We start from the raw sequence: 20,774 nt of genomic DNA, 5'->3' as shown, positions 1-20,774 counted from the left end.
ACTTTCATATAGCACTAAAATAGTTATATCTTGTATGTTTATTTCTGACAGAAAAAAAAAAAAGCTGACTCCTAATTTGATGCCATTTCTTTCAATATCTCTAACCCAAGCAAATGAATTCATTCTTTATTCACCTGAGAGCACAGGCTCCCCAAATTGAAGATTGCAGTTCAACTCTGGCCCCCTTGGGTCTTTTGACTAGGTTCTGAACATCTAAAATAACTTAGTTAACTTGGTGACTAAATCATTTAATTTCAAGTATATTAGTATCTGCAGCATAATTTGTTCAACAACAGTTGATCAACCTACAGTTTTTTTTTTCCCTAATAGTACAAGTATTTATTAAACTAGAGTAAGTTTCAAATCTACTGAGTAGATGCCAGTGTATACCATTTGGGTGACAATGAGAGCCCATTTTTCAGATTTTTGGTCATAGACAAAAAACAACAACTTCCTCCTTCTCTCAGAAAAATGCTACCAAAATAGAACTTTCTACATTCAACAAGTCCTCACTGTTCTGTAATATTTATATTATATATAATTTATATGATTTATTAATATTACATAATTTAGATGCTATCCATATAAACTCCATAACAACTGAGAAACAGTTTATATTTATAAGCAGTGTACAGTCAGTCTGATTTTGCAGCTGACAACTACTCATACTTACGATGGCCATCCCACTAAGACTTTCACTAACACCACTCACTCATGCAATCCATGAACCAGGATGTTATTGTGGTCTTCATGGCATGTTATTTAAGAAATACTTTTGCTCAGGCTATTGCTGCTAGTGTGGTGATAAAACCCTTCAAGACTTTTGGAAGGAATATATCTTTCAGATGCAGCATGGAATGACGTCACACAGAATATATGAATAGTATTTGGAAGAACCTGCTGAAAATATATGTTCATACACCTACAGGATTTGACAAAGACAGAGCCTTACAAAGATTGATGACAAAATAGCTAATGAGTGAATTGGAGATGGACAGCGAAGATGAGCGCTCAGATAAAAACTAGAAATATAGAAGCTAGACTGGAACTAGAAATACAGAAAGTTGCAGAAGAAGAAGAGAGAAGAACAAGAAGAGGAAGATGAATTCCAAAAAGTTTGCAGTCAAAAAATTGGCAGAGGCCTTGATCTCTGGTAATGAGGCTGTTTTCGAGGGTGAGAATGATCACCAAGTATGGAATCTAGCCGCTTAAGCCAAAATATTGAATAGGATAACCAATTAAGGAAGTAAAAGTGGTTGAGGGCCTAAAGGGATGCTGTACCTTTTGTATACTAATACCAGAAGTATCAGGAACAGAAAGGGGTAGGAGTTTTTGGCATTGATTAGTGCAACCTCGCCAAAAATTATTGGCATTAGTGTGACTTGGCTAACAGCAGATGATGATGTTACAGGGGAAAGAATGTGAAGGGTTAAGTATTTTAAGGGAAAATAGAGAAGATAGGATAGGAGGAGTACTGCTGATGATAGCAGATGAATTGCAATCAAAAAGAATAGGAGTTAGGTGGGAGGGGTGGCTGTTTATGTGAAGCAGTCTGGTGTGAGATCAAGGCCAAAAAAACAAAATATATGGTTGGTTGATGCTATAGGCCAGGGGATTTTAGGAATGGTCTGGAAAATATGCACCAGCAAATTAGTACAATGTGTGCAGGTCGAGTTATTATTATGGGGGACTTCAAATATGGACATATAGATTGGAAGGGAAGAAAGATCACATGGCAGGAAGGAAATGGAATTTATATGAGAGATAGCTACTTGATGCAACATGTGATGGAGAGGACTCAGAGTGCAAGATATTGGACTTGAGTATCGGTCACATGATTAGACGAGCTGTCCATAACCAAGTTGGCTACATTGCCTTTGATTAGGGAAAGTGACTATGCAGTCTTGACTTGGAAGATTGTACAACATGAGGAATATTCTGTCAAGAAGGGGGTGTGTATATGTGGAACTACAAGATAGTTGATTATGATAAGCTTAGGAAGAAGCTTAAATCTGTGCCATGGCATAAAACACTGCAGGGTTCAGGATGTTAGTAGTGCAGGGGAGATAGTTAAGGAGCATCTAGAAGAAGCAGTATTAAATTGTATACCTAAGGTAAGGAGGGTTATTCAGGTAGGAGTTAGGATGAGTAGTATCATTAAGCATAAGATGCATAAAAATAAATTGTTGTGAAGGGTATATAAGGAGAAAGAAAAATCAGATTACAAGAAAAAACTAGCTGAGCAGGCCAAAGGAAATCTTAAAGAGTTCTTTTGTTATGTAGCAAGTAAGAGGAAGAATGACTGGAAAAATAACCTTAATGAGTGCTGATGGTGACGAGGTGAGAAAACTTAGTAAAATAGTTGAGTTATTGAGTGACCACTTTGCAAGGGTATGTCATCCAAGTGAGATTAATGCTGTGACATATGTGACAGAGACTGATGTGGGAACAAAGATGGATGAATTGAAGATTCTTAGGATATTGCAGAATTGCAATGTAAATACAGCTTTGGGATCAGATGGAATATCAGCTCGCGTTTTGCAAGAATGTGCAAGAGAACTGGCAATGCCTCTGACTAGGATCTTTAATTTAAGTCTCAGTTCTGGTTGAGTTCAAAGAATTGGAAAGAGGGCAAAATAATTCCTTTGCATAAAGGAGGTTCTAAGACTGCAGTAGCAAATTATAGACCAATCAGTATTCCAGGAGTGGTGGTAAAATTACTGGAAAAATTGGTCAAAAAAGAATTCAAGAATGGGTGGATAAGAATATAATGCTCTATGGGGGGCAACATGGCTCAGTGAAGGATTATTAAGACATGAGTGACCCTTCACTGAGCCATGTTGCCCCTCATAGAGTATCATAATATCTTATCCACCCATTCTTGAATTCTTTTTGACCAATTTTCCCGGTATTTTTACCACCACTCCGGAAATACTGATTGGTCTGTAATTTACTACTGCAGTCTTATATCCTGGCAATCCATTGTCAAAAAAGTGGATAAGAGGGTGGTTGCTGGACAGATATCAAAAAGTGGTATATGAATGAGCAGAATCCAGGAGAAAGCAGGTGACTAGTGGTGTGCTGCAAGGTTCCATGCTAAGAGTGTTACTTTTTAATTTGTACATAAATAATAGGAAATAATCTGAAAGGAAATATTCAGTTGTTTGCTGATGCAAAATTACATAGAGAAATAGTTACATAACTCCAAAGCAAGGCGATTTGGAGAACTATGGACAAAAGATAATGGGTGTCAGTTTAATGTGGAGAAATGTACAGTGATACATTTTGGAATAAATCAATTACAAGCTGTGTACTACATTTATGGAACTGTACTCCAGGAAATAGATGAAACTAGGGATTTAGGAATGGTGTTCGACAGAGTTGAAGTTTAGAGGGCATATTATGGTTGCTCATAAGATTACTTGACTTTTGAAGAATACACTAACAAGTAGAAATAAGGAAGTCGGTATTCCTCTTTTTACAGCCTTGATATATCCACATCTGGAATACTGTGCTCTGGTCTGGTCTCCTAGGTTTCTTGGAGATGAGGAAGTGGTAGTGAGGATTCAGAGGTGAGCGAACAAGATTGTAAGTGGTCTGTGGAATGTTCCCTATGAGGATAGATTGAGTTTTGTGGATTGCAAAAGTTGGTTGATAGGCAAAAAATAAGGAATATGATAGAAACATAAGTTACTTAAAGGCATTTGTAGGATTGATGCAGGAGAAATGTTTGAACACTTGGCTAGTGGGGAAGAACAAGAAGTCATTCCTGGAAGTTGGGAAGAGTGTGGTTAGTTAGCAAGGGCATGAGGACTAGAGTTTTTGCTTGGAGAGTAGTGAATAGATGGAATGGGTTACCAGCAGGGACATGCCAGTAATGTCTGGTGCCTGTGTGCAAAACTTTAGTTGGTGTCCCTATATCCAGTAGCACGCCAGTAGTGTCCAGCACCTGTGTGCAAAACTTTAGTTGGCACCCCTATTCCCCCTCCCACTCCAATAAAAAAAAATCACTTTAAAAAAACGTTTTTTTTAAGTATTTCCTCCTCTTTGGCGCCTTTACTCTCCTGGCGCCTGTGTGTGTTGCACACATTGCACATATGGCCAGCGCGCCCCTGGTTGCTAGTGTCAGTTGTGAGTGCTTTGTCTGTAAATGGATTCAAGGAGAGGTTTGATAGATTGTGTGGATAGTTTGGTTATCCCATGATGAGTCTTCATACTCTATGGAAGTGCCCATACAGTAATAATGACGTTGTTCCCTGAAGATGAATCTAGACTTACTAAAAGTTGTGCCTCTCACGAACCATCCTAAGAACACTTCTTTGTGTCTGTCTCTTCTGATGAATTGGGATGGTAAGTGGTCTGTGTCTTTCCACATTTAGTCTCCAGAGCAAGTTTTCTGAATTATTTAAACTTTCATCGGTTAGAAAGAAGCAGCTTAAAGAATTACTCTTACTCCATGAATTTCTGTCTGGTTATTTTACTGGTAAGTGCACAGAAAAGTACACTAATGTGGTATGAGTGTACTGTACTGTACAGAACAGTACACTCATGCCACATTATTTATTACAGTACATTAACGTATACAGAATTTTAATTTTATTTCTAGATTGTTATTTCACTATAAACAATGAGTGAAATTAATTAAAAAAATAACAAAAGATGTATATACTTTAGCATTCAGGCATGTTAATTGTTAATATCCATATTGTTGATATAGTGATTTCCAATATATGAACTTTTTAACTTATTGCGGGAATGTTTGAACCTTGTTTTAAGTGAAGCACTGAGTGTATTTATCTTTGTAATAAATGTCTTTAGTGTTGATGGCATGGGCTTAGATGTTGTTTTAAGGTAATTTTAGTGAGTGAATTCACGATAACAGCATTTGTTTATAGTAAGCATTGACTGCATATACTCATCTCATCACAGAAGAATTTAAGTACAATTATAGTGTTCTTTTTTTCTAACATTTTCTTTACAATTTGCCAACTGCTAGTATCATCTAACCTGCCATTCCAACACCAAACCTCATGTCAAGTTTGTTGATTTTATATATTCAGCTGAAGATGAATTATCCAATACCATGGAAATGAGACAAGTTTTTTCTTAATGCAAAGCAGAAAGTCAGCCAGCAAATGTATGTAATTGACAGATACTTGCCTCCTCACTTTTGATGCTCTGGCATAATACTACAAACAATGAAAGTTGTACACTTTCATGATTGGTTTTAGTTCCTCTGTTGTGACTGGATATTCAGGCTATAGTTTTCTTTATCCTCATATGGCCTTAATTGCATAATGACACACTTTTTTTTTTCCTTCTGGTTATTAAAAAGCTTATGAACATTTGACGATGATGATGGTAATGATGACTTTAACTTGTCTTTATGAAACTACCATTCTTTTTATTGGAGGTTTGAGGAGTGGTTTGAAAAAGTACCACATTTAGTCTCCAGAGCAAGGTTTCTGAATTATTTAAATCTTCAGTGCATCCATTTACCAATGTAATATTAGCTTACAGCATTTTGTGACTGGAGTTCCGACAGATGGATATAATGACTAAAAACAATTTTTAGTCATTATATTTAGTCAATAAGAGATTAATTTATTTACAAGATTATTAAATTACTTAAGGAATTCACAACGTAAACTGGAATATAAATTAAAATAAACTTTAATATATACTTCCTATATTTCGAATTCCTATACTTCCTATAATTCTATAAGAATTAATTTATTTACATTGGGAATGAATTGTGTCATGACAGCAGAATTTTAAGTCAGTAGTTAAGAAAATAAAATAGCACACAGGCACTGAACTAAATTATTGGAAACAAATCAAATTGTAACTGAAACAGAACTAATGTCCTAACACTGCACCCTCTATGGGCCAGATAACTCTAAAGTTAATTTGGAGAAGTCAGGCTATCTGGTCTCAGAATGACTGTCTCCAAGATATTAGGCCATTTAGCAACCATACTTGTTGAGGTTGGGGAGAGTGCTTCATAGCAAATACCAGTTCTAAAACTAGTCTCTCAAACCTATAGCAACTTATATGTAATACTGATTCTTCTTCCATATAATTCTATGCAAATGAGTGTACAGAACATGGTCTGCTATTCACGACTTGACATACATATGATCACAGATGTAATTTTTGTGTTCTTCAAGGTGGATGTTAACTGATTTACCAGTCTATCCAAAGTAGGCTAAATTGCAAGTACAGGGATCTTTTTACACTCCCGGATGTTCAAGAGAAGGAAGGTAGCTAGCTGAATGACTGGTTTTAAAGGGGCATGGAGATCATATTTGCATTGAACTTTAGCTATCGTTTCTGATATACTATTACATACATGGAATGGGAATAGTTTTGCTGTGATCCTGTTTGTTGGTTGTAGGAGGTATAAAATGCATGCACTATAATGAAGGGGATACAAATCCTTTGATGTTTATCTGCCAGTAAGTGAAACTCTAAGAACTAGGACTAAGATCCACGAGTTTCATACCGAAAAACTATCGGCAAATCCAAGTGTAAGTAACCACTTGGTAGTACAACACCAAGGCAACTCGTATCAAAGATGGAGCAAACTCCCTCACTATCCTTGATATTTTTTCATAATGTAAAAACACAGCCCCTAGGGGATGTAATACTGTAATTACATTATGAGGAGAGGTCACTACCCAGACCGGTTTCAACCTTTTTTGAGGTCTCATCAGTGAGTAGGTAGACCTGGAAGATAACAAGATTTAAGTGAAAAGAACTTACATACCTTCACTATACGAATGCCATAAAGGTCATCATCATCATCAAATTCCTGCCATGTACCCTCAAGGGGTGTACAGGATATGACAGTACTACATCAAAAAATTACATCATTACTAACTTCCTATCTACAATTTTCCTCCAAATCAGTCTGTTACTTGTCAAGACTCCAACATTATCAGATCTTATATTTCTATCATCTAAGGCACTTTGTACCATATCAATCCACCTATATCTTGGTCTTCCTCTGGGTCGTTTTCCTGCCAACCTGGCAGAGAACACTTGTTTTGCTAATCTTTCCTCTCCCATTCTATTTAAGTGACCATACCACCTGAGATTAGCTCTGCTAATGCATTCCTGGATGCTGACAATATCAAGTTCTTTCCTAATATCCTCATTTTTAATATGATATTGCCATTGATGCCATCTGTTCACACCTCTAATCTTTCTCAGGACTCTCATATCTGCGGTCTCTAGTCTTTGGTCAAGTGTTTTACTTCTGACCCAGCTCTCAGATCCATAAGATAAAACTGGTTTGAACACTGTCTTGTATACAGCTAATTTAGTGTTCCGACTAATTTCTCTCTTATTCCATATGAATTTATTCAATTGACTTCCCACAATACCAGCTTTGCTGATTCTGTTGTCAATTTCTATATTTAATTTACCATCTTCAGTAAAAATTGTGCCTAAGTAGCTGAAATGTTTTACTTGTTCTCCATTCACAACACAGTTGACATTTTCAATGATTCTGCCTATTTTCATTGTCTTTGTCTTTTTATTGCTGACCTTCATACCATGTCTATTACAACAGCTATTCAATTTAGTCAGAGAATCTTGCAGACTTGTAGCAGATTTATTTAGAAGTATAACATCATCCGCATAAAGCAAAGAGCTGACATTAACATCTCCAATTTTGATATCAGGTTTAATACCACTTTCCTTCATAATGTGATCCATATAGATAATGAATAACAGAGGGGATAATGTACATCCTTGTCTCACACCAGATTTAACATTAAACCATCTTCCTGTACTTCCTTCAATTCTAACTGCTGACTCACAACTCAAATAAAGACTAAGTATTGCTTGATATAATGCCCCATTGACACCATATAACTGCAGCATATTGAATAGCTTCTCTCTTGGCACCTTATCATATACCTTTTCCAAATCGACAAAGCTTAAATACAGATCTTTGTTATATTCCCATGTTTTCGCGACTATTTGTCGTAAAGTGAAGATCTGATCCTGACAGCCTCTATTTGGCCTGAATCCAGCTTGTTCTTCCCCAAGCTTTTCTTCCACAATTCTTCTCAACCGTTTCTCAAGTATACTTGCATAGATCTTGCCAGGAACACTCAATAGGGAAATACCTCTGTAATTCTCACATTCAGTTTTATTTCCCTTTTTATATATGGGTACTATGAGAGCTCTACTCCAATCATCGGGAATTCGTTCCTCTGTCCAGGCTTTCTGAACTATGCAGTGCAGCCACTGTAAGACTCTTATACCACCATACTTCAGCATTTCTGGTCGAATATCATCTACTCCTGCTGCCTTTCCACATTTCAAGCCTTTGATGGCTTTTTCTACTTCAAGTATGGATATGTATTCCTGACTGCATGCCTGGTCAGTGTTTTTTATCACTGTGCTGTCATCACTGCTTGTTTCATTTAGCAGTTTTTCAAAGTAATTACTCCATACTTCAAGGATATCTTTTTCTCCTGTTTTCATTTCACCTTTATCATCTCTAATTCCTTTTACAGCACTCTTTCCTCCATTCCTAAGCTTCTTCAACAACCTCCAGAATATTTTGCCACCTTCTTGATATTTATTTTCTATATTCTTGCCAAAGTCCTCCCATGACTTTTGTTTAGCTAGTTTTACACACTGTTTAGCTTTCTTACATTTGTCTCTGTATTCTGTAAGAGTAAAAGCTGACTTATTTGCCAGGAACTTTTGATATGCTTTCTTCTTTTCCTTCACTGCCTCTTTAACTTCCTGTGTCCACCAGGGAGTTCTGATTTTTTTATCTTTGCACACAACCTCACCACATGCCTTTCTGGCTGAATCAATCAGGGTTTTCTTCCAAGTTTGCCACTGAATCTCCAAGGTTTGGTTCCTGTTCTCAAACTCTTTCATTTTCTTTTCAATAATATTTCTGTATTTTAGTCTACAGTTTACATCTGAGAGCTGCTCAACTTTTATTCGCTTTAAAACTTTCTTACATGTTATTCTTTTCAATATGAAATTCAATTTTATCCTGCTCAAGACTAAATAGTGATCACTTCCAATTTCAAATCCTCTGTACACTCTGGTGTCCTGCACCAGGGAGAAAACATCACTATCAACAATAACATAGTCAATGAGACTTTTCTTATTCCTAGCCTCTTCTCTCCATGTGAATTTGTGCACATTTTTATGTTGGAACATGGTGTTAATAATAACCAGTCCATGTCCTGAGCAGAAATCCAACAGATATTTGCCATTATTATTAGCTTTGCTCTTTTCTCCAAATTTTCCCAAAATATTTTTGTATGTCTCACAATCATTTCCTACTCTACTATTTAGATCCCCAACAAGGACCAATTTTTCCTTTTTCATTGTGTCAGTTGCTTTTTCTAAAGCGTCAAAAAATTCCTCCACTTCTACCTTAGTAGAACCTTCTGTGGGACCATAGGCACAAATAAGTCTCATTGTCCAGTTCCCCATTCTCACCCACATTACTCTACTTGAGACTGACTGCCATTCAAGAAGATTAGCCTCGTATTTTGTGTTGAATATTATGGCTACTCCATCTTTTCCTTGATTGTTATTGCCTGAATATAACATTTTATATTTATTGCTCAGAAAGATCTTACCAGTTTTGGTCTTTTTTGTTTCAGTCACCCCTATTATGTCGATCTGGTACTTATCTAATTCCTCAGCTAGCTCCATTTCTTTGCCATTCAGGCTTCTTACATTGATAGTACCGATCTTTAACTCTGGTGATGTTGAGTTGGGGTTTGTTTTCAGATTTGTTCCAGTAGCTGACTGTTCGCCCTGGTTCCCTGGCGAAAACAACGGGGGCCTTGTTTAACCGGGCGACACCCCAGTCGGCATGAAATTTTGTCATGTTGTACCATCATTTTTTTTTTATTTTGGTTTAACCAATAAGAATACAATTTGGTCGGCTAAATCCCAAATTGCCAGCCCATCCTCGTTTGTTCAGTATCAAAGTAGATACCCAACAGGGTGCACCACGAGAAGGTGAGGATTGGACATTAGGTCAGAAGCCCTGGTCGGTTCTCCGCATTCCTTTAAAGGCTATGTGGAGGTCTCCTCTCAGTTATACAGCTTTGACCCTTAAGCACCCCTTAAGCATGCCATAAAGGTGTGCATAAAGGGGTGCTTAAGCACCCCTTAAGCATGCCATAAAGGTATATTTTGACCCTTAAGCATGCCATAAAGGTGTGCCTGTATATTATAACATAGAATAAAAGCCAAAAGGCTATTTTTCTGGCAACCTTAATAATAATGAAGGGGATACAAATCCTTTGATGTTTATCTGCCAGTAAGCGAAACTCTAATATCTTGCTCCACCTTTGATACAAGTTGCCTTGGTGTTGTACTACCAAGTGGTTACTTACACTTGGATTTGCCGATAGTGTTTTGGTATGAAACTCGTAGATCTTAGTCCTAGTTCTTAGAGTTTTGCTTACTGGCAGATAAACATCAAAGGATTTGTATCCCCTTCATTATTATTAAGGTTGCCAGAAAAATAGCCTTTTGGCTTTTATTCTATGCATGCACTATTTTATACGGGTTGTAACTGATGGCTAAAATATAGCTACAACCCATATAAAATAGATAAAATATGACTGTGGAGGGTGCCGTATTAGGCTATTAGTTCTGTTTCAGTTACAGTTTGCATTGTTTTCAATGATTTAGCTTAGTGCTAGTGTGCTTGTCACAGTTGTAATTTGCGTTCTGGAGATGCTTGGTAGGCTAAAATATTATTAAGCTCAGTATATTAAAATTATTATTAAGGTCAATATATTAAATTATTAAAAATATTATTAAGGTTAGTATATTAATTTATTTTTTACTCTCTTGGTGGTGTTTATATGATGAAGCATTCTTATGAATAACCAACACCTAATCCTTTCTATACATATACCATTTATGCCATCTGTTCACTAATTTTTCTCATAACTCATGATCATATCTAGACTATGATCAAGTGTTATATTTCTAACCATCTAAATTATTATTGAAGACTGTCCCGTATGCTGCTTGTTTGGTATTCTGGCAGATTTCTCTCTTATTTGTTATAAATTTATTCAGCTGGCTCCCACATTATTGGTTTTGCTTTTTTTTTTTTTTTTCTATATCCAGAATTTAATTTGCCATGTTGACTTTTATTCCTAAATTAATGTTCTAAATCTTGAAATGTGGACTGTCCTATATCATATTTCCAAATTATTGGCAAAAAAAGATTTCACAAAGGTTAAAAACAAGCATCTGAAGAAATTTGAAATCCTCCAACAATGCTAGTGTACTAAGCTCTGGCTGTTACTTTGTTGAGATTACATGGTTATAAATTTATTGGGATGCTTATATAAGAAACTATGAATGCTTTCAGTCTAGGTCATAACTTTGCCTAAGTCAGTTCCAAAACTAGAATTTATGAACATGGAACAGGGCATCTACAATCTTACACTTTCAATAGCTGATAATGTTCATTTAGACATAGCATGCATCCTAACACACACACCTAAAAGTAATAGACCACAGAATGAAAAGCTGTTTTTAAAAAGTTATATAAGAATAACAATATTGTGATTACTAAAGTTGATAAGAGTAACAATACAATTATCTTTGAATCAACAGGATTTCAACAAAGTTATGCAGGATCTCCTATATGATAATTCTGCTTACCAAATCAAAGATCAAGACCCCACTGTGTCTCAAAAGAAAAAAAAGTTTATAAATTATTGAAAAAAGTGACTTCTTGGCCCAAAGAAAATCATCAACAAATAAAATTGCTCATGTTAAACAACTCCCTATGTATGACATACCTAAAATCCATAAATCTAATATTCCCCTACACCCTGTAGTTGATAGTATAGACAGTCCTACTTATAAACTTGCTCAACAGTTAGCCAAGTAACTTGTTCCCCTTGCTGATAACTCCTTTACTTCAAAAAAAATTCTATGTATTTCAAATCACATCCTTAAATATTCAGACATAATGGTAGTTTTGATGTTACTTTCTTATTTACTAGTGTACCACTAACGGACACCCTTGAATTAATAAAGTCTAAATTCCCCCCTGATATCTTTGAATTATTCAAATTTACTCTGTATGCAGGTTGCTTTACTTGTGAAGGAAAACTCTACAAACAGATTAATGGCACTGCAATGGTCGACCCCCCCCCCATTAACTTTTGTGTGGAACATGTTGAGAATAACTGCTTACTATAGCTATTTACAAACCATTATGGGGTTTATGCTTTGTTGATGTGTTTGCCATTTGGCCTCACGGACAAAGCACTTTGGATTCTTTTTTGTAACTTATTTAAACAGGCAATACTCCAAAATTCACTTTACAGTAAAAAAAAGAATTAAATATCTCTGTCTTTTCCTTGACTCATATTTACCTTTCACATTGTTCACTATCTTTTTCCATTTATAGAAAGCCAACACACACACACAGAGAGAGAGAGGGAGGAAGATATCTACACAAACAATCACATCATCATCCAGCCAACAGTATGGAATTCTAAAACACTTACACAAAGAGCAAAGTCTGTTCTCATAATGAAGCTCTTTCCACAGTACTCAACTATCTTTATCATGCTTTTTTGGCTAATAGCTATACTGCACCCTATCAGGTAGATAAATTACTACATGGCCGCCCTATCCCCCCACCCAAACACAAAGGAACAAAACACCACTGCTCCTATTCCATATATCTCCAGTACATCTGAAAAGGCAGCAAAAGTACTAATAAAATAAAACCTTCATATCAAATTCAAACCACATGCCAAATTAGCGATTGATTTTGCTGTCCTAAGGACAAATTTCATTCTCTAGCATCTCTTGGAGTGTATGAAGTTCCCTATGAGTGTGACTTAGCTTACTACAGAGAGAGAGAGAGACAGGAAGATTTGTTAGCATCTGTCTTGGAGAACATAAATACATTCAATACCATCATTATGGCAAGTTTGAACTGGCAGACCATGCTTTGTACACCCCTTCACACAGGATTAGATGCAAGAAAACTAATGTGATATATATAAAAGTCATTACAGGTCAGAAAGATTATTTTTAGAGTCAGCAGTGGCTATGAAGCATTCTCCTAACCTTAATAAGTATGGCTGCATTAATTTGCCAAAAATTTGGGAGGCTATTATCCTAAGATCAACTCCTACCCAACTGTAATACTTCTTCTTTTTTACAATATTAGGGGGTACCAAATTAAGACATGAGATCTTTTGTCCATTACAATTTGAATTGTTACACTTACGCATTTAAACGATAGCATGTTGTTGTTCTGATAATCTGGTTTGAAATAAATCAAAATATATAAACCAGTTAATTAACATCTTTTTAATTTTTGTTTGGTATTGTAATACCATTAAAATAAGTTACAATAACGTCTTACACCTGAGCTTATTTTCTCTAATTTTCATCTGATTTTCTCTTTTCTTTAATTAGTTTTGCTTTTTTCTCCAAAGTTTCTCAAAATATTTCCATGTTTGAAATTCAATTTAGATTTCTCATTTAGATCTCCAACAAGAACCAGCTTTTCCTTTTACTTTGTCTGTAGCCCTTTCTAATGAGAGAAAAATTTCTCCACTCCTTCCCTCTTGCAAGCATTTCTTTGTGGGATTATAGCCACAAATAAGTGATTATCTATTTTCCTGCTTAGAATTTGTCTACATTACTGTACTTGAAATTGCTCATCAAGCAAGACTGATATTTGGTGTTGAATAATGTATTTGCTCCATCCTTTGGATTTGATCATTATTGGTCAATAATAACATCTTATAGTCTGGCATTATCTGCCTCTGTAGTCTTCTATTTTGTATAAGTAACACCAGTTACATTGGCACATGACATTTCTCTAATTCTTCTGCTGGTTCACTTACTTACATTGATACTTCTTAGTCTGACATTGCTTATGGTCATTTCTGTTGAGGTTGAGTTTGTTCCGGTAACTGACTTTTCACTCTTTGCGTTCTTAGACAAAAAACAGTATAAGTCTTGTTTAATTAACTACCCATTGTCAGTATAACTTTTAATCATGTTGTATCATATTTGTTTGTGGTTTAAGCCACTATAAAATATAATTTGGTCAGCAAAAGTTCCAGAGACCAAAGTCCATATTCTTTTGTTCAGTATCCAGGTGGATATACTTAATAAGGAGTGCATCAAGAGAAGGTGAGAATAGGATATTTGATGATTAGATCTGTTCTGCTCTCCTCATTCCTTAAAAGTCATGTGGAGGTCTCTTTCCAGTCATTCAACTTCAACCCTAGAGAAATCTCTTAATTACATGATGATTTATAATATTAAAATGAATATTTTTGATTCATATAACATACTATCTGTCCATAGCATTATGTTGTAATGTTTTTATATAGTTCATTTTATATGTTTATCTCTTATTAGGATTATGCGAAGCTGATGAGAACTGCAAAAGGTTTATAGAATACTGTTTACCTGAAGCATTTAAAAAGGTATACTAGTAAACTCAGAGAATAATATATTAGTCAATAATATATTAAAATTAATATTATAATGATATAAATAATATTTTTAAATAATTATAATTTGCTTATTTGTATGCTTCTAAAAATATTATGATTTACACACACACACACACACACACACATTGATTTCCACATCATTTCATTAGAATGCATAAATTAGTTAATGGACCATAGTGAAAGCCTTTTTGTACTAACAGATTTTTGTGAAAAAACACTTGCAGCCAATTATTATTATTAAGAGAGACTTCCAAGGAGTCAGGGACTTATCGAGAGAGCTACATACTATGCACACCAGCTATCATACTTGTTCTTGAATTTATTCATACTGCCCAAACACTACATCCAATTGCAATCCATTTGAAACATGCACCACTCTATGAGAGAAAAATCTAGATCTTACCCCTTTCTTAGTAGCATTCATTCTCAGCTCTGAAGGATGCCCTCTTTTGTTCTTTCCCCACCCTTCAAAAAATGAAATATTCCATTGACTGAAATCCTGTTGAACCTTTCAGAAGTAAGTCTAAATTATATCACTCCTCTTCGCTAGTGTCTGCAGTCTACAAATTCTCAATCTGTTTTGTATCAGTATTCCACAATCCTAATATAATTTTTAACACTCCCCTTTGCACATTCTTTCCACTGAATCAGAATCACAACAGAAACCAGGAGACCTGCACACAATAGTCTAAGAGAGGTCTTATCAAGGCTTTGTAAATTATCATTGCAATTATCTTTTGAGTTGTATTTGTAATCTTTGCTAAATGCCCCTGAAATTCAACTTCCTATCTACTAACACTCCAAGATCCCTAACTGATAATTTCTTCTAGCATAATCCCACCAATATAATATGACATTGGATATCTAATCATGACAAAGTGTGCATGACCTTACATTTACTGACATTGAACTGACATCCATTTTTCCCATGCCCACAAGTCCAGCCTATTCAAATCATTCTGCCAGTACTGCACATCAGCAGCATTCCTGATTACCTTCCCTTTCTTTGCATCAGCAGCAAATAACTGCATGTCGCCTGTCAAAAACTTCTCAATGTCATTAATGTACAGATTGAATAAGAGTGGACCAAGGACTGATACTTGTGGTACACCACTGGTTATCTTAAATCTTGCAGTCACATCTCCCATATACTACTTTTTGATATCTGTCAGTCAGCCATCCTCTTACCATGTTAATATTTTATAATCCAAACCTATAATCTCCAATTTATGCAACACTCTTCCATGCTGTATTCTATCAAAAGCCTTAGCAAAATCCAAAAGTATGATGGTGCATCCATTACCCTTGTCTAGCTCAATGGTAACATTATTATAGAATGTGAGCAAGTTGCTGAAACATGACCTTCCCTTAGTAAACTCATGCCCTTCATTGCAAAGTAGAGATTCTTTGTCAACCCATTTCTGAATGTGAGTCCTAACCAAATTTTCCAAAATTTTCATCACCACTCCTGAGATTGGTCGATCATTGGATACATCAGTCTTTGCATCAACCTTGTGCAATGGAATTACCATATGTTGTTTTCAGTCCTGTGGAATCTTCTCTCTTCTGAGACACAAATTATATAGCCTTGTCAAGGAATATCCAGTTTAGCTGAACTCTCTTTTAGCACCCTTGCTGATATCCCATCAGTCCCTACTGCTGAATTCTTATTCAATTTGTGCAACAGCTCTATTCCTCATGCAATTATGGCAACCCATTTCACTCATATGCCACACTTCAGGGTTAAAAAACTATAGTCACCATGCCATTACTGACCACATCCTCGCATAATTTTCAGGGATTGAATTCCCCTCCTCCCTTTGTTCTCTTCTTTTTTGTCATGTAGTAGGAAATTTCTTCTGCATCATTCCTGTAAAATCCCTTATATGTTCCAGTCATATCCCCTCTTTTTGTACTTATCGATTAAATGTTGTAATAACCAATAAATTTACAGTCCGTTCTCTTTTAAGCTAACCATAGACTTCTCACTTATAATTGACCTCTGGATTCTTTGCATCACTTCCAAATCTCCAAGAAGATCGATTTAGTGATTTCATTTCTCTGCATTCCTTAGAAGCAATATGGTTGCTTCAGAATTCAGAGTAATATGTGTTGGTGACTCACTGTAAGGATGAAGGTGCTTCACATCTTGGCTACACAAACTAAACTGGAAATGGCTGTATAAAAAGTATTGCAGACAATAGATTGAAGGATTACTGGCCAATAGACCAATGTTCAAAATGCTATTTTATTGATAACTTTTTTTAAGATTCTAAAATTTATTTAGAATTAATTTTTTTAAGTGTTCCATTTACTGTACCGACAATCATAAACAGTGGAATGTGCACAAAAATTGAAAACAGAAAATCATTTGTTTTTGTGTATTATTATTCCTCTTCTTTTTCTTGTTATTATTACTTGACACTTCCAAGGACTCATCGAGGAAGGGTGCTCTCCTCTACAACTCTCCATCTTCACCACTTAATCCACCAACTACATAGACTGCCATTACCATCATCAGCTGCCCACCATTACCACCACCACCACTAGCATTTTTGTCTGTAAATTGCATGTGTTCTCATGGCCAATTTGTCTATATGTATATATAGTATATAGAGCCTGTGTAGCTAAATGGAAGTGGCATGTGCTTCCATGGTGCTAGGCTGCCTGAAGAAAGAGTTTCCTGTTTTCACTTTGAGTCATTGACTAGAGAAATTAATAACTTGGTCTAAATAATGAAATATTTTACTTATTTTATAGATTCTACATTGAGGATGTAGCTAAAGTTTTTTATTTTCCTGAATATTTTCACAATTTTTTATTTTTTTTATTTTCTGATTTTTATGTGAAATTTGTTACAGCTGTTATTAAATTTAGTTAGGGTATCCTGGAGATTTGCACTACATGTGTTTAGGAGTACATTATCATCTGCATGAAACAAAGAGCTAAGTTTGATATTTCTGATTCGTTCTAATATTAAATTTCAGGCTTTTCTTTTATAATTCAGTCCATATAGATGATGAATAAGAGTGGAGTAAATGGCATCTTTGTCTTAGACCTGATTTTACATCAGCCCATCTTCCTGTAATGCCTTCAGTTCTAACTCCTGACTCACAACTATATAATTGTAGTTTTTTGAAAAGCTTTACTCTGGGCACCTTGTCATATGCTTTATCCAGATTTACTAAACTTAAGTATCAGGTCATTAAGATTAAGATTAAGTATCATGAAACAAGCAGTGATGAGAGCACAGTGGTAAAAAACAATGACCAGGCATGCAGTCAGAAATACATATCCATACTTGAAGTAGAAAAAGCCATCAAAGGCTTGAAATGTGGAAAGCAGCAGGAGTAGATGATATTCGACCAGAAATGCTGAAGTATGGTGGTATAAGAGTCTTACAGTGGCTGCACTGCATAGTTCAGAAAGACTGGACAGAGGGACAAATTCCCGATGATTGGAGTAGAGCTCTCATAGTACCCATATATAAAAAGGGAAATAAAACTGAATGTGAGAATTACAGAGGTATTTCCCTACTGAGTGTTCCTGGCAAGATCTATGCAAGTATACTTGAGAAACGGTTGAGAAGAATTGTGGAAGAAAAGCTTAGTGAAGAACAAGCTGGATTCAGGCCAAATAGATGCTGTCAGGATCAGATCTTCACTTCACGACAAATAGTCGAGAAAGCATGGGAATATAACAGAGATCTGTATTTAAGTTTTGTCGATTTGGAAAAGGCATATGACCAGGTGCCAAGAGAGAAGCTATTCAATACGCTACAGTTATATGGTGTCAATGGGGCATTATATCAAGCAATACTTAGTCTTTATTTGAGTTGTAAGTCAGCGGTTAGAATTGAAGGAAGTACAGGAAGATGGTTTAATGTTAAATCTGGTGTGAGACAGAGATGTACATTATCCCCTCTGTTATTCATTATCTATATGGATCACATTATGAAGGAAAGTTGTATTAAACATGATATCAGAATTGGAGATGTTAATGTCAGCTCTTTGCTTTATGCGGATGATGTTATACTTCTAAATAAATCCGCTACAAGTCTGCACTCTGACTAAATGGAATAGCTGTTGTAATAGATATGGTATGAAGGTCAGCAATAAAAAGACAAAGACAATGAAAATAGGCAGAATCATTGAAAATGTCAACTGTGTTGTGAATGGAGAACCTGTGGAACAAGTGAATCATTTCAGCTACTTAGGCACAATTTTTACTGAAGATGGTAAATTAAATATAGAAATTGACAACAGAATCAGCAAAGCTGGTATTGTGGGAAGTCAATTGAATAAATTCATATGGAATAAGAGAGAAATTAGTTGGAACACTAAATCAGCTGTATATAAGACAGTGTTCAAACCAGTTTTAACTTATGGATCTGAGAGCTGGGTCAGAAGTAAAACACTTGACCAAAGACTAGAGACCGCAGATATGAGAGTCCTGAGAAAGATTAGAGGCGTGAACAGATGGCATCAATGGCAATATCATATTAAAAACGAGGATATTAGGAAAGAACTTGGCATTGTCAACATCCAGGAATGCATTAGCAGAGCTAATCTCAGGTGGTATGGTCACTTAAACAGAATGGGCGAAGAAAGATTAGCAAAACAGGTGTTCTCTGCCAGGTTGGCAGATAAACGACCCAGAGGAAGACCAAGATATAGGTGGATTGATACGGTACAAAGTGCCTTAGATGATAGAAATATAAGATCTGATAATGTTGGAGTCTTGACAAGTAACAGACTGATTTGGAGGAAAATTATAGATAGGAAGTTAGTAATGATGTAATTTTTTTCATGTAGTACTATCATATCCTGTACACCCCTTGAGGGTACATGGCAGGAATTTGATGATGATGATGAAGTATCAGGTCCTTGTCATGTTCTCATGATATCTCAACTATTTGTTGTAAAGTGAAAATTTGATTTTGATAGCATTTATATAACTTGAATCCATGGCCTCTTTTCAAGTATGCTTGCATATATCTTACCTGGAATATATCGTAGAGAAATTCCTGTAATTCTCGCATTCAGTATTTTTCTCTTTTATAGATAGGAACAATAAGAGCTCTACTCCAGTCATCTGTAAATCAGCCTTCTGACCAGGCCCTCAAAATTATACAGTGCAGCCACTGTATAATTTAGAGGGCTTTTATACCTCCATATTTTAGCAGTTTGTGGTTAGATATAATCTACTCCAGCTCGTTTTCAACATTTCAGTTTTTTGATGGCTCTTTCTATCTCGGTATTGATAAGTACTCCTGTTGGTGTTTATCTTGAAAATTTTCTACTCCTGTTCTGTCACTACTTTTTTTTTTTTTTTGACAGTCTTTCAAAGTATTTGCTTCAGACATCCTAGGATATCCTTATCTTCAGTTTTCACATCACCATTATCATCTTTGATTCCTTTTACAGTATTCTATCCTCCATTTCTAAGCATTTTCAACAGCCTCCAGAACATTTTGTCACCTTCCTGATATTTGCCTTCCATATTCTTACCGAAGTGTTCCCATGACTTTTGTGTAGCTATTTTTACATATTGCTTAGCTTTCTTACATATTTCTCTGTATTGTGTGAATGCATCTGCTGACTTATTTGCTAAGAACTTTTGGTATGCTTTTTTCTTTTCCAGGACTGGTTCTTTAACTTCTTGTGTCCACCATGGTGTTCTTATTTTTCCATCCTGGCAGATACTTTCATCACCTGCCTCCCTAATAGTGATACTGAATCAATCATTGTTTTCTTGAGAGTTTTTCACTGAGATTCCAAAGTTAGGTTCTTGTTTTAGAACTTTTCAAATTTTTCTTCATTAATGTATGTATACTTGAGTCTACAGTTTACTTTTAAATTCTTTTTAAAATTTTCTTACATTCTTTTCTTTACAGTGTAATATTGATATTTATACGTCTTAGAAATAAGTGATAGGTGCTTTCAATTTCAAGTTCTGTGTACACTCTTGTATCCTGAATAAGCATGAAAATATAAGCAATTAGGCTTTTCTTATTTCTTGAATCTTCTCTCCTTGTGTTCTTGTGCATATCTTTATGTTAGAATATTTTGTTAGTAATGACTAGTTCTTATCCTGAGCATAAATCAAAGCACATACTTACCATTATTATTAGCCTTGCTCTTATCGCCAAATTTTCTCAAAATGTTTTTATATGCCTGGTAAGATTCATTTCCCTCAACAGGAGGGACCATTTATTCCTCAACGAAAAAAGAGGTTGTTTAAAGGTCCGAG

At 35.5% G+C, this 20,774-nt stretch overlaps 1 protein-coding gene across 1 annotated transcript in view; it reads left to right on the top strand.

The window, feature by feature from the left end:
* The window catches only part of LOC150101143 (ubiquitin carboxyl-terminal hydrolase 24-like), an 824,883-nt gene that overhangs the window by 12,455 nt on the left and 791,654 nt on the right, over window positions 1-20,774 (top strand). Inside the window, exon 3 of the mRNA XM_090401261.1 lies at window positions 14,425-14,492. Coding sequence (XP_090257387.1) covers window positions 14,425-14,492 — 68 coding nt within the window. The remainder of the gene's footprint in view (window positions 1-14,424; window positions 14,493-20,774) is intronic.

The sequence above is a fragment of the Typopeltis vanoorti genome, chromosome 12, assembly GCF_054136105.1.
Source record: "Typopeltis vanoorti isolate ZY-2024b chromosome 12, IOZ_Tvanoo_1.0, whole genome shotgun sequence".
Taxonomy (NCBI): Eukaryota; Metazoa; Arthropoda; class Arachnida; order Uropygi; family Thelyphonidae; genus Typopeltis; species Typopeltis vanoorti.
The sequence above is the reverse complement of the archived record's forward strand: the minus strand, read 5'-3'. Positions and strand labels throughout refer to the sequence as shown.